The 12726-nt window shown below is 55.8% G+C and overlaps 2 protein-coding genes and 1 long non-coding RNA gene across 5 annotated transcripts in view; 2 read left to right on the forward strand and 1 right to left on the reverse strand.

Moving 5' to 3' along the window:
• ACSF2 (acyl-CoA synthetase family member 2) overlaps nt 1-7847 on the forward strand; it is a 35713-nt gene extending 27866 nt beyond the window's left edge. Inside the window, exons 11-17 of one of the 2 annotated variants that reach the window (XR_013776485.1) lie at nt 4962-5069; nt 5167-5318; nt 5761-5902; nt 6971-7081; nt 7227-7295; nt 7383-7505; nt 7636-7847. Coding sequence is in view for 1 of the 2 variants with exons in the window: in XM_079323312.1 (XP_079179438.1) it covers nt 4962-5069; nt 5167-5318; nt 5761-5902; nt 6971-7081; nt 7227-7295; nt 7383-7433 (633 nt within the window). In the remaining variant the exon portion in view is untranslated. Of the gene's footprint in view, nt 1-4961; nt 5070-5166; nt 5319-5760; nt 5903-6970; nt 7082-7226; nt 7296-7382; nt 7584-7635 lie in introns of those variants that run through there. The other variant, XM_079323312.1, reaches the window with a different exon arrangement.
• A 152-nt stretch (nt 7848-7999) lies between these two features.
• Nucleotides 8000-9685, reverse strand: LOC306810592. Of its 2 annotated transcripts, none has more exons than XR_013776486.1 (3): nt 9072-9685; nt 8858-8923; nt 8000-8463 (listed from the first exon to the last, which is right to left on the reverse strand). It is a non-coding gene; the product is annotated as an uncharacterized lncRNA (long non-coding RNA). The 2 variants fall into 2 exon arrangements; XR_013776487.1 differs by having other exon boundaries at nt 8858-8926.
• Nucleotides 9686-9695: 10 nt separating this feature from the next.
• RSAD1 (radical S-adenosyl methionine domain containing 1) lies at nt 9696-12369 on the forward strand. Its single transcript, XM_079323314.1, has 9 exons — nt 9696-9895; nt 10267-10400; nt 10482-10686; nt 10760-11125; nt 11209-11272; nt 11357-11504; nt 11574-11628; nt 12009-12112; nt 12178-12369. The coding sequence occupies exons 1-9, from the start codon at nt 9731-9733 to the stop codon at nt 12326-12328; spliced, it is 1392 nt and encodes a 463-aa protein (XP_079179440.1). The 5' UTR covers nt 9696-9730; the 3' UTR covers nt 12329-12369.
• The last annotated feature ends 357 nt before the right edge of the window (nt 12370-12726 follow it).

The following is a 12726-nucleotide window of genomic DNA, read 5'->3' on the forward strand; positions in this document are numbered from 1 at the left end:
TCATCACTGCAGTTGTTGAGCTGGAGGAGGTGATGTGGGTCCACCCTCCTGATGGTTTTGTTCCACTGTAGCATGACCTCCATTGATCTGCTGCCAGTTTGGCTCCCCACTGACATCCACCCACCCTTCCCTTCTGCTGATTCCAGCAGCTGCTGGGTGAGGCTCTTGGCCTCTCCTGTGGAGCTCACCCAGCCCTTACAGCCTCTCCCAGCCCTGCCATGTCCACCCTGCAGGGCATCAGATGTTCCCCAGCATCCCACTGCTCTGGCCAGGGCAGTCCTGGTTTGCAGAGCCCTCTTCCCTTGTGGAGCTGATCCATGCAAGACTTCTGATTTTCCCAAATGCTCCCCAGCCATTAGTCCCCTCTGTTCTCAAAATGGAAAGTGGGCTCCATGTGGTGACAACATCTCTGCTTGTCCTTGGCCTCCCCATCCCACCTTAGCTTGTTTTTGGGGAGGACCTGATGAGTAGGTGGTTTCTGTAGCTGTGGAAATGGGCTGTGAAAGCATTTAAAGTGCCTCATGAAGAAACAAGATTCTGGACTTCCAGCCATGTGTTTGGTGGGAGCTGAGCTCTCCAAATCCATAGGGATGTTACCTTTGCCCCTAGATTTTTGCTGAGTTTCCTTCTCCAATAGCTTTGACCATCCCAATACCCCAAACCAGTGGTTTTCTACCTTCACGTGGCACTTTGTATATTTTCTCTCACTTTTTCCTTTTAATTTTGCTTTTCCCAAATGCGTTGACATCAGCACTAGGGAGGATGGAGTTAATTGCACAGCAAAGACCTTTTATCATACTGTGGATAAACCAGTACTGTCCATGTGTCTGCTGGTTGCCACTGGGCAGCACTTCTGCACTGCTGGCTGGAAGGGGGAAACACTTCCAAGCCTCAAAGCTTCTGCTTGGCCTGGAGAGAAGAGAGGCTGCTTTAACTGCAGACCACGAGGAGCAGCTTGTCCTCAGTGGGCAAAACAGGAGATTCATTCCCAGTGCAGTCTCAGCCTGGGCACACTGGGTTGTCCTTTTGGTCTCCTCCTGAGGCAAAGCCATTGCATGCCACAGCACAAAGAAGGTGCTTTGGGCACCTCATATTTTTGGGATTTGTTTTAAGCCCCATCCAAACTGGGACTGTCTGGCAGCTCTCATGGTGGGGAGAGATGTCAATAGAGTAGCCTTGGAGATTTGTCCTGCAAGACCTGTTTGTTTGTGTCCTGATGTTTTTGACACAAAGATGGTACTGTTGCTGGGGAGGGAAATGAGATCCTGGTGTGACACAGGCTGGATGTGATCAGAAGTTGTTTTTTGCAGCAGCAAAGTTGGAGGTTCAGGAATATTCCAATACAATTTGGGATAGCAGGATATCCCCAAAGCAAGGGGATACATGTCCCCAGGGGACAAAAGAGTTTAGGGTGATCTTGGCAGTGAGCAGCTGAGTGAGGGAAGGTTGTTTCTCAGTTGAGAATGATTTGGAGCTGGCTGTGATGGGAAAGGCTGGGGTTGACCCTGGTGGAGATATCCAAGACCAGACACTCGACATGGGTTTAGGGATAATTAGATCCATCCAGCATGTTACACTGAGAGGGGTTCAAAGGGCCTCTTAGACATCCCTGAGCACTTCTCTTGGGCTGCCAGTCTGTTTTCTGTTGTTCATTATGCCCCCTTTGAAGTCTGAAAATCCCTGTTATTTCACAGTCAATTTGCTGCTTTTTTCCTGAGGCCAATCTTGTGTCCAGCAAAGCTCAGTCTCTGTAGGCTTTAGTTTGGCAGTTCAAGCCCTGCCATCATCATCCTCCAGCGTGGCACAGCCAGAGGGTGGTGAGGAGTATGAAGATCCTCCCTCAGGTCCAGGGCAGGATCTCCTCCAAGGAACTCTGCCCTCCTGCAGCCCTGACCCTCTGCTCTAGTCCCACCCAGTATAACCCCCTTTGGGTACTGGTGGTACAAATCCCAGCCTTTTCATTACAGCCTTTAGCAGCAGGATGTGGAGGGCACTGGGTGTTTTTATTGCTGTTGAATGCAGGGGAAACCCAAGGAGCAGAGGGCTGATGTGTCTTGTTCCAAGCTATGCAGTAAATAAGCAGCACAGTTGGGAAGAACCCAGGGTCTTCAGAGTCCCCATAGTCCCCACCAGATCAGCCTGCCTCCCAAATGTTTACTAAAGAGACTGGAGTCTGATTGTTTTTACTTTATTTTTAATTTTTAGATGCTTCCCTCTTCAGGCCGTTTTGCCTGCTCCACAGTGACCAGTATTTGAACAGCACTAGCAGGAAATGTTTGGGAAATGTGCTTTAAAAAACACAGTTCTGCTAAGATGTTCTTTTTATTCCTGGTTTATACAGAGGCTTGGGATTCACAAAGAATGAATCTCTTGTTGGTAGGAGCAAGTTAGGCAGCAGTTTGTTTTGGAGCTGTCCTTGTCATCACTGAGGGCAGGACTGGTCTGGGTGTTGGGGGATCACTTGTGGTCCTACAGTAAAAAAAGGCTTTGCAGTCAATTATATTTTGTATTTGTGTAGCTCCTCTCAAAGCCAAGTGTTCAAGCTGGAATCTTTGCCTCTGGAAAGCTTTGCTTTGACACCAGATACAGCCCCAGTGGAAATTATGGAGCTGACACTGAAATTATTGGGTGAGGTTTTCTGGACTGAATTACACCAGATGACAAGGCTGAATGATGTTAAGTGTCCCTTTGGGTCATGAAGGCTAGGAATCTTCATGGATATCTCCAAGTTTAAATTGCTGTGTGGAATTTTGTGGAAGTGTTATTTCATCTGCTGCTGACAATGGACATGTTGGATGGTCCACGTGTCAGATAAGGGGTGGGAAGGACAGCAGTGCTGGCACAAGGGTTTGCTCCATCCCCTGCCTCCATCCCAGGAATACAGCTGGGGAAAACCATCCTAAGAGGGAGATAACATCTTGGAAAGATCTGGAACAACATCCTGGTGTCCAGCTACAGAGTGATGTGCTGGTGTGAAAGCAGTGGTTGGGAAGCAGATGAGGGGCTGGAGGTTCAGACCTGTTTTGCTCTCTGGAGCAGTTGGGAAGCCCATTCCTGAGGGTGTGAGGGTGTTTATGGGGACAAGCCACAGGCCAAGGCATCAATAGCTGGTGTTTGGGGTACAGGGCACTGTGCCAGGCATCTGGAGGAGCCTGGTGAGCCACAGCACTCAGGATCATCCTTCCAGGGAGCTGCCTGCTCCTGCATCCAATTAAACTGCTGGAGCAACCCAGAGAGGCAGCAAGGATTGACTCAGGGCTTGGCTGGGATCCTGGGACCAACACTGCAATTCATCCAAAACAAAAAAACAAAGGCACTGGGATTTTTAATAAGTGTTTAAGGTCTTGGATTTGGGTCTGGCCAGTCATTTGATCCAGCCACAGGACTTGTATTAGTGGGTGGGAGAGCAATGCAGTCTGAGCATGAGACGCTGTGGGTTTGCACCCGGCTGGGAAGCTGTCCCTGTGCCTGGGAGCACCAGCCTGGTCCTGGGGGCTGCCAGGCTCCCAGCAGAGCAGTCTGCACCAGATGGTCCTTGCAGCATCCTGGAGAGGTTGTCTTCCAGATTCCTGGATAAAAGCAGGCTCCAGCCTGGATTCATGCTGACCCTGGTGCAGTCAACAGAATATCGTGACAGACTGTGCCCAACATGAGATCCTGCAGCAGCTCCATGCAGTGGGAAGAGCCAAGAGCTCCACTGTTATTACACACTGTTGTGCACTATACCAGTGGTGTTTTCAGCTCATTCAGGATATTTTCATCCTTGTTGACATGCTTCATCACAGTCCTTTGCAAAGCCCCACATTATTTTGGGGCACAGTGTCTGGAGTTGGGTGAGCCCCAAGCCATGACCATGGCACACCTGGGCATTTACTGTGAAGGAACTGAGCAGATCTGGCTGCCAGGGCAATATGGTGGGTCAGAGCTGCTCACCTGTCAATCTGGAGAGCTGGAAGAAAAATGAGGAAATGCTTCCCACATCAGCCCTTTCACAGCCATGCTCTCCCAGCAAAGCAGCCACAGGTGACATTACTGGGGTGACATCACTGGGGTGACATTACTCTGAGTCAGAGACACCAGAGCAGTGCTCTAGCAGCTCCCACTGCTGAAACACAGCTCCCAAGAGCTGGGATGTAGCAGCAATCCCAGAGATGGTGCTGTTGGTGCAGCTCAGAGCTGCCCAGGGCACCTCCTGCCACCTCAGCCTGGCCACTGAGCTCGGCAAAAAGCACTGGAATTTTCCTCTAAGGAGAAGTGACCTTCAGCTGAGGTGGCTCAGAGCCTGCCATCGGGATTAGCTGTGAGGGAGGTTTAGCAGCAAGAAGTGTTTGTCCCACTGTGAGGCTTTGGGTCTGCAAGGGCAGCTCTGCCAAGCACTGAGTGACCTCGTGATGCTCTTACAGGGGTTACAGGGGCTGATGTCTGCACAAAAGGACCTGCAGCAAGCAGCCATGCTGCAGGACACACTGTCTCCCACAGTCTGCTGCTGGCTCCAGGGTTTTTCCAAAGTGATGTCCTATATTCCCTGACTTGTTAGACATGCAAGGTGAACTCAGCACCTTGGCTGCAAGGGCAGCAAGGCAAAATCAGTGTTTGGCAGAGATTGTGTGGAGGCAAGAGACAGTGCTCAGAGAAGCAAGGGCTGAAAAAGAGTATGGCATATCCTGGAGGCATCCAAGAATACCAGATAAGGTACATGACACCCCAAGTGCTGTGGGTGATGGGGTCTGGAGCACTGTGAGGGAGGTGAAGAAGGCCATGGCAGGCAGGTGCAGTGGTGCTTTTGCTCCTGTTTGTCCAAGACTGGCAGAAGTGTCCAGAGGCCCATGCACAGGCAGCAGAGCAGAGCATCTTCCCCACACCCCACTCTCCCCTGCACTCATGACCAGCTTTGTCTTTCCTGTGCCTCAAGCTGTGTGCTCCCCTTTCCCCTGGAGTCACATTTCCTCTCCTGTTTGCAGGTTGCCTATGGGACCACAGAAAACAGCCCTGTCACCTTCATGGGGTTCCCCAGCGACAGCATCGAGCGGAGAACTGACACTGTGGGGTGCATCTTCCCCCACACAGAGGTGACCATGACCTTTCCCTCATGCTCCAGGTCCAGCAGACCTCACTCCATCCTCCCTGCCTGCCACTGTGTCTAACTAAGCCCTTCTTGTCTTCCAGGCAAAAATTGAGGATCCAGAGACAGGGCAGCCTGTGCCTCTGAATGCTCCTGGGGAGCTTCTGATCCGTGGCTACTGTGTCATGCTGGGCTACTGGGATGAGCCTGCCAGGACCAGTGAAGTGATCACTGCTGAGAGGTGGTACAAGACAGGGTGAGTCTGAGAACAGCCCCAGTTCTCCCAGACGGTCCCACAGGATGACACTGGATGGGGATGCGTGGGTATGTATAGGAATGCAAGGCTGAGATTTCCAAAGTAGAGAAAACTACCCCAGCTTATCCCTCTGATCTGTCTGTGACATTTCAGAACTGCTTCTAGCACAGAGCCCTTGGTGTGATGTCCCTGGAGAGGGGGATTGTCACTGGCCACGTGGATGGAGGGATTGTGGGGGTACAGGGCAGAGCAGACATTGTCTCCCCCTAACCCTGCTGCTTGTGTGGACACTGAAAATTTCTGTAACAGGAGCCCTTTGACCTCTTCCATGTGTTCAGGTGGCATCTCAGCCATTATCCTCTGATCCCACCCTGGCTGGGTGGGAGCACCAGCCATTCTTGCACCCAGCTGGGGCAGGACCAGAAGGGTGTTGTCATTGCAGGGACCTGGCCAGCCTGGATGAGCATGGCTACTGCAGGATTATAGGGCGGTGCAAGGACATGATTATCCGGGGAGGAGAGAACATCTACCCAGCAGAACTCGAGCAGTTCCTCCACACCCACCCCAAGGTTGAGGAGGTCCAGGTGAGTGGAGGAGGTGGGATGGGTGAGCAGCTGTTTTTGGGAATCCTGTACATAAAGCTTCTGGGATTACTGCTTGGAAGCTTGTTGTCTTTCCCTGTTTTCACCATCAAATTCCATGTAATATTGGTTAGCAAGGAGGAGTGAGAGGCTCATGGGATGGAAAGGGCAGGCAGAGCTCCTACCTTGAAGCATATGGATTGTGGCAATCCCCTTGTGTTCCAGCTGCACATCTGCAAAGTGCCTGTCATTTTTCAGGTTTAAACTGCCTGCTTTCATAGCTCCCTCTGAAATTCTTACTCAGAAAGCAGTCTGGAAGGACAGTTTTTAGTGATAATTGCTCAACCCTGACATCCTGGAAGACTCTTCCAACAAGTCCCTGGAGATGAGGAGTGAGACTTTGTTTCACTCCTTCACAAGACAGCAAAGATTTCCAGGATTGAGCAGCTGCTCCCCGTCTGCTGGGATTGTTCTCCAGGGTTTGTGCCAGACAAGTTTCCCCATAAATAAACTGGTTATTTAGTCAGAGTTCTGCCTATGCCAGGCAAGCATCTCTCTTTGGAGCAGTCCCAGTGCAGATGGGTTGCAAACCAGCCCTGTTTATGTGGTTTCTGGGGCTTTCTGTCACTGCTCTGGACTCAGAAGGATCAACGTGTCTCCAGCAGTTTGAGATACTGGTTCAAGGCAGGGAGTGACAGTAGGATTCTTGTGGAATAGTGGGAGCAAACTTTGGAGAGAGGTCAGGCTTGGGAAGCCCATTTCCTGCTGTTACAGGCAATGGCCCACTGAGATCTGTGGTTATAAGGGCTTCAAATAATCCTCTAATTCAACCTCATCTCTCCCCTGCCATTCCATCTGGAGATCCCAAAGCACTCGTGGCAGCCTATCAAGTCACCTTGTTGTTTGTGATACCCTTTGCCCCAGATTTTTGGAAGCAGAGGGATGCCAGGTCCATGTTACATCCACAGAGCTCTATCACCCTGTGGTGTGGGGTCAGGCAACACACAAGGGCCAGCACACAGACCCTGTGGGATGTCCCCAAGGGTGACACTCTCCATCTGTCCCCACCAGGTGGTTGGTGTGAAGGATTCGAAGATGGGAGAAGAGATCTGTGCCTGCATCAGGCTGCGGGCTGGGCAGGACTGCACCCAGGAGGAGATCAAAGCTTTCTGCAAAGGGAAGGTGCGTTCCCAGTCCTCAGTTTCCTTCCAGACCAGTACACCCAGTGGCTGCTGGGGACTGGTGGATGAAAGCCCATGGATTTAGAGCCCTGTCAGTGGCAGGCTGTTCCTCTCAGGTTGTGTTGCCCTGTTTTTTCTCTTCCCAGATTGCTCATTTCAAGATCCCACATTATGTTGTGTTTGTGAGCCAGTACCCCCTCACTGTCTCAGGCAAGGTAAGAGGGGGCTGGGGCAGGGCAGCAACCCTGGCATTCTGTCCCAGCTCCTCTCTGAGCCTCTCTCCTCTCTGCCCTCTCCTCCAGATTCAGAAATACAAGTTGAGGGAGCAGATGGAGAAGCACCTGCAGCTCTGAGGTTGGGAAGGCAGATCAAAAACCAGGACAAACCAGCCCCACTGCAGTCAGCTCTGAGTCTGCTTTTCACCTGTGCCTTGGACTAAGCAGTGGAGACTTCCCCTCCCTGGCTGATGGCACTTTTAGTCAATAAAACAGAACAACTTTTTTTGCCCCAGTTGGGCTTGTTTCTTTGCCAACAGAAACAGTGTTTGTGAGGAAGGGATGCTTATTTCTGGAATTCTGTCCAGTTACTGAAGGACCTTATGAAGGTTTAAAAGTTTTGTGTGTCTCTGAGCAATTTGGCTGCAGCCATTTCACAGGAGTTGAAATGATGAAAAGTTGAGATGCTGGTGGGTATTTTATTGACACTCTTAAATCCAAATGCCCTGGTCTGGCTTCCCAGGGTAGGTGATGCCTTTTCTTCTTGGATGTTGTGAGACTTCTCATCATTTAAGAGCTCTGAACCCCCTGCCCCTCATTTCAAGCTCAGTCGAATGAGACTTTGCATTGGGGCTCCCTAAAACTCACTCTGTTCCCACACCTCCCCTAGGTGTTTCCAAAAAAAAAACCAAAAAACTTCTCCAAGGTACACAAAGCTTTATTTATTTTGTTGTTTTAAACAAGATAGACAGTAAGGTTGTTGCAGAAATACCAAAATTCCTGTCCCATTGGCAGCGTGAAGCAGAGCCAAGCCCTGGGACAGCATTTTACGGGAGTTATTTGGTACCTCCCAACCATGAAACACTCCTGTGAGAGGAAGGACAGCAGACCTCCTCTTGGCCAGCAGGAGTGCCCCACCCCAGCTGGAAAGCAGATAATGTTGCTGCCAACTTTTGCTGACCTCCTGCTGTCTCCCTGCTGGTTCCTTTCCAAGCAGAGCTGGGGCTGGACCCCCTCCCTGCTGTGGCTTCTCCCGTGGTGGAGGGCAGTGGGAGCAGGGGGAGAGGAGAAGCATCAGTGAGGTCTCAATCCTTCACCTTGCAGCTGGTTGTGGGCTCTACCCATGGAAGCAGACCGTGGGGACAAGTCCCTGGTCCACGTCTGCATTCTGAGAGAAAAAAAACACGGATGGTTTGTGGCAGAGTTCTTCTGTACAGTGTCTTTGCAGCAAGTTCCTCTTCTGTTCCCACACTGCTCGTGGGTTGGTTTCAGCACTGATCCTTAACATGTTTCACTCGGGTCTCCTCCCTTCCCTGGTTACCTTTGTAACCTAACCAGGGAATGTTCTGCATGACAGTAACTACAGCCAGGGACCTTGGGGACACAGAGAGCCTCTGAGACTGATGTCTAGGGAAGGACTGCTTACCTTCTTTTGCTTCCCAGAGCACTAACCCAGGTGCAGAACAGGCCTGCAGTGAGTGGAGCTTCTCCTCCCCTCCCTGATCAATACCTCCATCCTTGGCACAACCCCTGCTCTGCCCACAGGTGCCCCACGTACTCACCGTAGGTGTGGGGCAGTGGATAAGGAATGAAGGTGACATCAGCCCTGGCTGGTGAGGACAGACACACTGCTGAGAAAACAGTAAATCCTGGTCACAGCCAGCACAGGGAAACAGCCCCTGCCACCCCACTCCTGCTCCTTCCAGGACACCTTCCCCGGTGCCCCTGCCCCTTCCCAGCCCCTGGGAGGATGCATCCCCGGCTGTAAATACTCACGGAGGAGTAGAAGCTGGCCCTCTTGGCTGGCAGAGAGGTCTCGGTGTGTGCAGTGCTCCCGGCTCGCTCCATGGCTTCCACCCGGCCGTGCCTGAGTCCCACTCTTATAGAACTCGCTGCCTGCTCGGAAACTCCGGTGCGGGAAGGTGACATCAGGGCTGGGTTACACCCAGCTACCCGTTTCTGGCCTGGGAAGGGGAATCTACAGTCACAGTCTTTGTCATGGGGATTTCGGAGTTCCTCGTGTCTATTAATAGACACAACTAGTAACGTCAGGGTGTTTGCACAACCCTGAGTGGGGACAGGCCACCTTCCTCCGCCGCAACGCTGGAAAACCCTTCCCGGCCCCGAGGAGCAGCCGGGGAAGGATGCGGGGGTAGGTCCTAAAGCTCGTTCGGACCGTGCGGCTGGGGAGGACACTGGGGGAGGACACTGCGGGGTGACAGCGTCCCTGGCATCCCCGCACCGGGACAGGACACTGACTCCGGAATTCCCGGCTCCGGGGCAGGACACTGACCGCAGCACCGTGTCATTCACAGCGAGCATCCCGCGCACAGCTCCTCGCAGAGCCGGACCGTGTCTCCGGTCCCTCCCCCGGTCCCTGCGCCCCGCCCCGGCCCCGCCCGGTGCCCGCCCGGTGCGGGCGGTGCCGCGGGGCCATGGCGGCGGCGCGGGGGTGCACAAGGAAGCTGGCGGCTCTCGCTGCGGCTCTGCCCGGCGGGGGCGGCCCGGGACGAGCACTGGCCCCGGGTCCTGCCGTGGAACCGGCACCGGAGCCGGTCCAACAAGCGGCCGCCCCCGCCACAGCCGCGCTCTATGTGCACGTGAGCGGGGACACGGGGGGACCCCGGGGCTCGTGTGTGTGCGGGGTGCACGGGGAGTCACGGTTTGCACACGTGCGTCCTGGGACTCGTACACACTGAGGGGCGCGGGGCTGGCACAGGTGCAAGGTGAATGCGGCTCCTCGGGGCTCGCACACACGTGGCTGCGTGTAGGACATCCGTGTACAGTCTTGGGGCTGGCCGGAGCTGAGGGGTCCCCGAGCCGTGCGCACGAAGCGACACACCTGTGGGTCGTGTGCCTTGTGGGGAGGTGCGGGGGCACTGGGGTGCATGCACTGGGTTGGGCTGTTCCCCTCACGGTGGATGCCTGGGGGTGAGGGCAGGGCCGTGCCCCACACGCCCCGTGCCCGCAGTGGCCGTACTGCCGCAAGCGCTGCTCCTACTGCAACTTCAACACGTACGTGGTGCGGGCGCTGGACGAGGCGGCCGTGCGCGCCTGCCTGGTGCGGGAGGCGCAGACCCTGCTCCGCCTCAGCCAGGTGCACAGGTGCGTGCACGGGATGGGCTCAGAATGGGCACAGCTGCGCCCTTCCTGCCCACCTGCAGCTCCCCACCCTCTGCCCTGCAGCGTCACCTCCGTGTTTTTCGGCGGGGGCACCCCCAGCCTGGCCAGCCCCGGCACGGTGGCGGCGGTGCTGGAGGCCGTGGCGGGCGCTGCCCACCTTCCTGCTGCCGCTGAGGTCACGCTGGAGGCCAACCCCAGCTCCGCCAGCGCATCGCGCCTTGCCGGCTTCAGGGCAGCCGGGGTGAACCGCCTCTCCATCGGCGTCCAGGTGAGACGGGCTGTCCCCGCCGCAGCCCCCGCAGCGCCCGGGGGACACCGCTGTCACTGTGCTCCCTCCGCAGTCGCTGGATGACGCCGAGCTGAGGATGCTGGGCCGGGAGCACACAGCGGCAGAGGCACGGCAGGCTGTGGAAGCGGCTCGGGGGCTCTTCCCTGGCCGAACCTCCATGGACCTGCTGTTCGGGCTGCCGGGGCAGAGCCGGGATGCCTGGGGCCAGCGGCTGGAGGCAGCCCTGGGGCTCTGTGACGACCACATCTCCCTGTACCAGCTGACGCTGGAGCGGGGCACGGCGCTGGCAGCACAGGTCCGGGGGGGAGCCCTGCCTGCACCCCCCCAGGATCTGCTGGCTGACATGTACGAGACTGCCCGGAACGTCCTGGTGGCCACCGGCTTCCGCCACTATGAGGTCTCCAATTTTGCACGGAAGGTGGGGTGCCCCCCATGCTGTGTCCCCCCATGTCATGCTGGTCTCCCAACAGGCTCAGCTCTCACCCCAGGGCTCTCTCCCAGGGCGCCCTCAGCACCCACAACCTCTCCTACTGGCGGGCTGATGAGTACATCGGTGTGGGGCCAGGTAAGGGGTGATGGGGGCCAGTGGGGGGGAGTGTGTGGCCATGTGCCTTGTGAACACTCTTGTCCCCCTGTCTGGCTGCTGCAGGGGCACACGGGCGCTTTGTGCTGCGGGGTGAGGGCGGCTGCAGCCGGGAGGCGCGTGTGCAGACCCCGGAGCCCGTTACCTGGATGCGGGAGGTGCAGAGCCAGGGACACGGCACCAGGAGTCGGGCCGTGCTAAACCCTCTGCAGCAGTGAGTACTGGGGTCCCCCCGTGCCCCCTCCTGGTCTGTGCTGCCCCACAGCTCTCCGTGTCCCCACAGGCTGGAGGAGCTGCTCAGCCTGGGACTGCGCACAGATGAAGGCATCACACACGAGGTGAGGGACACCCCACATCCACCCGGTGCTCATCATAGAATGGTTTGGATTGGGTGGGACCTTAAAGCCCATCTCCTTCCACCACCTGGGCAGGGAAACCTTCCACTAGGCCACATTGCTCCAAGCCATGTCCAACCTGGCTTTGAACATTTCCAGGGATATGATATCCCTGATATGATATGATATGCCCAGTTTCTCTGGGCAACCTGTGTCAGGGCCTCACCACCCTCACAGGAGAATTTCTTCCCAATACCTAATCCAATTCTGCCCTTTCCCTTTTCCTGTGACTCCATTCTGTTCACCAAAGCCCTGCTGCAGCTCCTTTGGGTACTGGGATGCTGGTGCCCCATCACTAACAAGCCTCTCTCGCCCTGGCACAGCGCTGGGGGCATTTCTCCCCGCAGCTCAGCCTGCAGGATGTGTTTGGGGAGCCAGGGGAGGCTCGGGCGCTGCAGCAGTCGGGCTGGCTCGTCCTGGACAGCGGGTGAGCCCCGGAGCGTGGGCAGGGCGGGGGGTCTCCCCAGGGCTCTCACCAGCCCCTCTTTCCAGCGGGCTGCGGTGCACCTGGGCCGGGCTGGCCGTGCTGGACTCGCTGCTGCCCGACCTGCTGTGGCAGCTGCAGCGGGCGCTGGGCGCTGCCCGGTGCCCACCAAGCGACCAGGAGAGCCGGGACACTGTAAGGGACCACGAGGGACAGTAAAGCAGGAGAGCAGAGTGCTGGCAGAGCGCTGCTGGGGCAGGGGAGGTTGCTGCAGGGTGTTCCTGCAGGATGTTCTGCAGGGTGTTCCTGCAGGATGTTCTGCAGGGTGTTCTGCAGGGTGTTCCTGCAGGATGTTCTGCAGGGTGTTCCTGCAGGGTGTTCCGCAGGGTGTTCCTGCAGGGTGTTCCTGCAGGGTGTTCCTGCAGGGTGTTCCGCAGGGTGTTCCGCAGGGTGTTCCTGCAGGGTGTTCCTGCAGGGTGTTCTGCAAGGTGTTCCTGCAGGATGTTCTGCAGGGTGTTCTGCAGGATGTTCTGCAGGGTGTTCTGCACGTGTTCCTGCAGGATGTTCTGCAGGGTGTTCCGCAGGGTGTTCCGCAGGGTGTTCCTGCAGGGTGTTCC

This window comes from Erithacus rubecula (genome assembly GCF_903797595.1).
Source record: "Erithacus rubecula genome assembly, chromosome: 20".
Classification (NCBI taxonomy): Eukaryota; Metazoa; Chordata; class Aves; order Passeriformes; family Muscicapidae; genus Erithacus; species Erithacus rubecula.

What these genes read in the sequence shown, in the direction of transcription:
- RSAD1 (XM_079323314.1), top strand. Translation starts at nt 9,731, where the DNA reads ATGGCGGCGGCGCGGGGGTGCACAAGGAAGCTGGCGGCTCTCGCTGCG. An exon ending in GCCTCTCCATCGGCGTCCAG is followed by an intron (nt 10,687 to 10,759) that starts GTGAGACGGGCT and finishes CTCCCTCCGCAG; the next exon opens with TCGCTGGATGACGCCGAGCT. An exon ending in TGGCTCGTCCTGGACAGCGG is followed by an intron (nt 12,113 to 12,177) that starts GTGAGCCCCGGA and finishes CCCTCTTTCCAG; the next exon opens with CGGGCTGCGGTGCACCTGGG.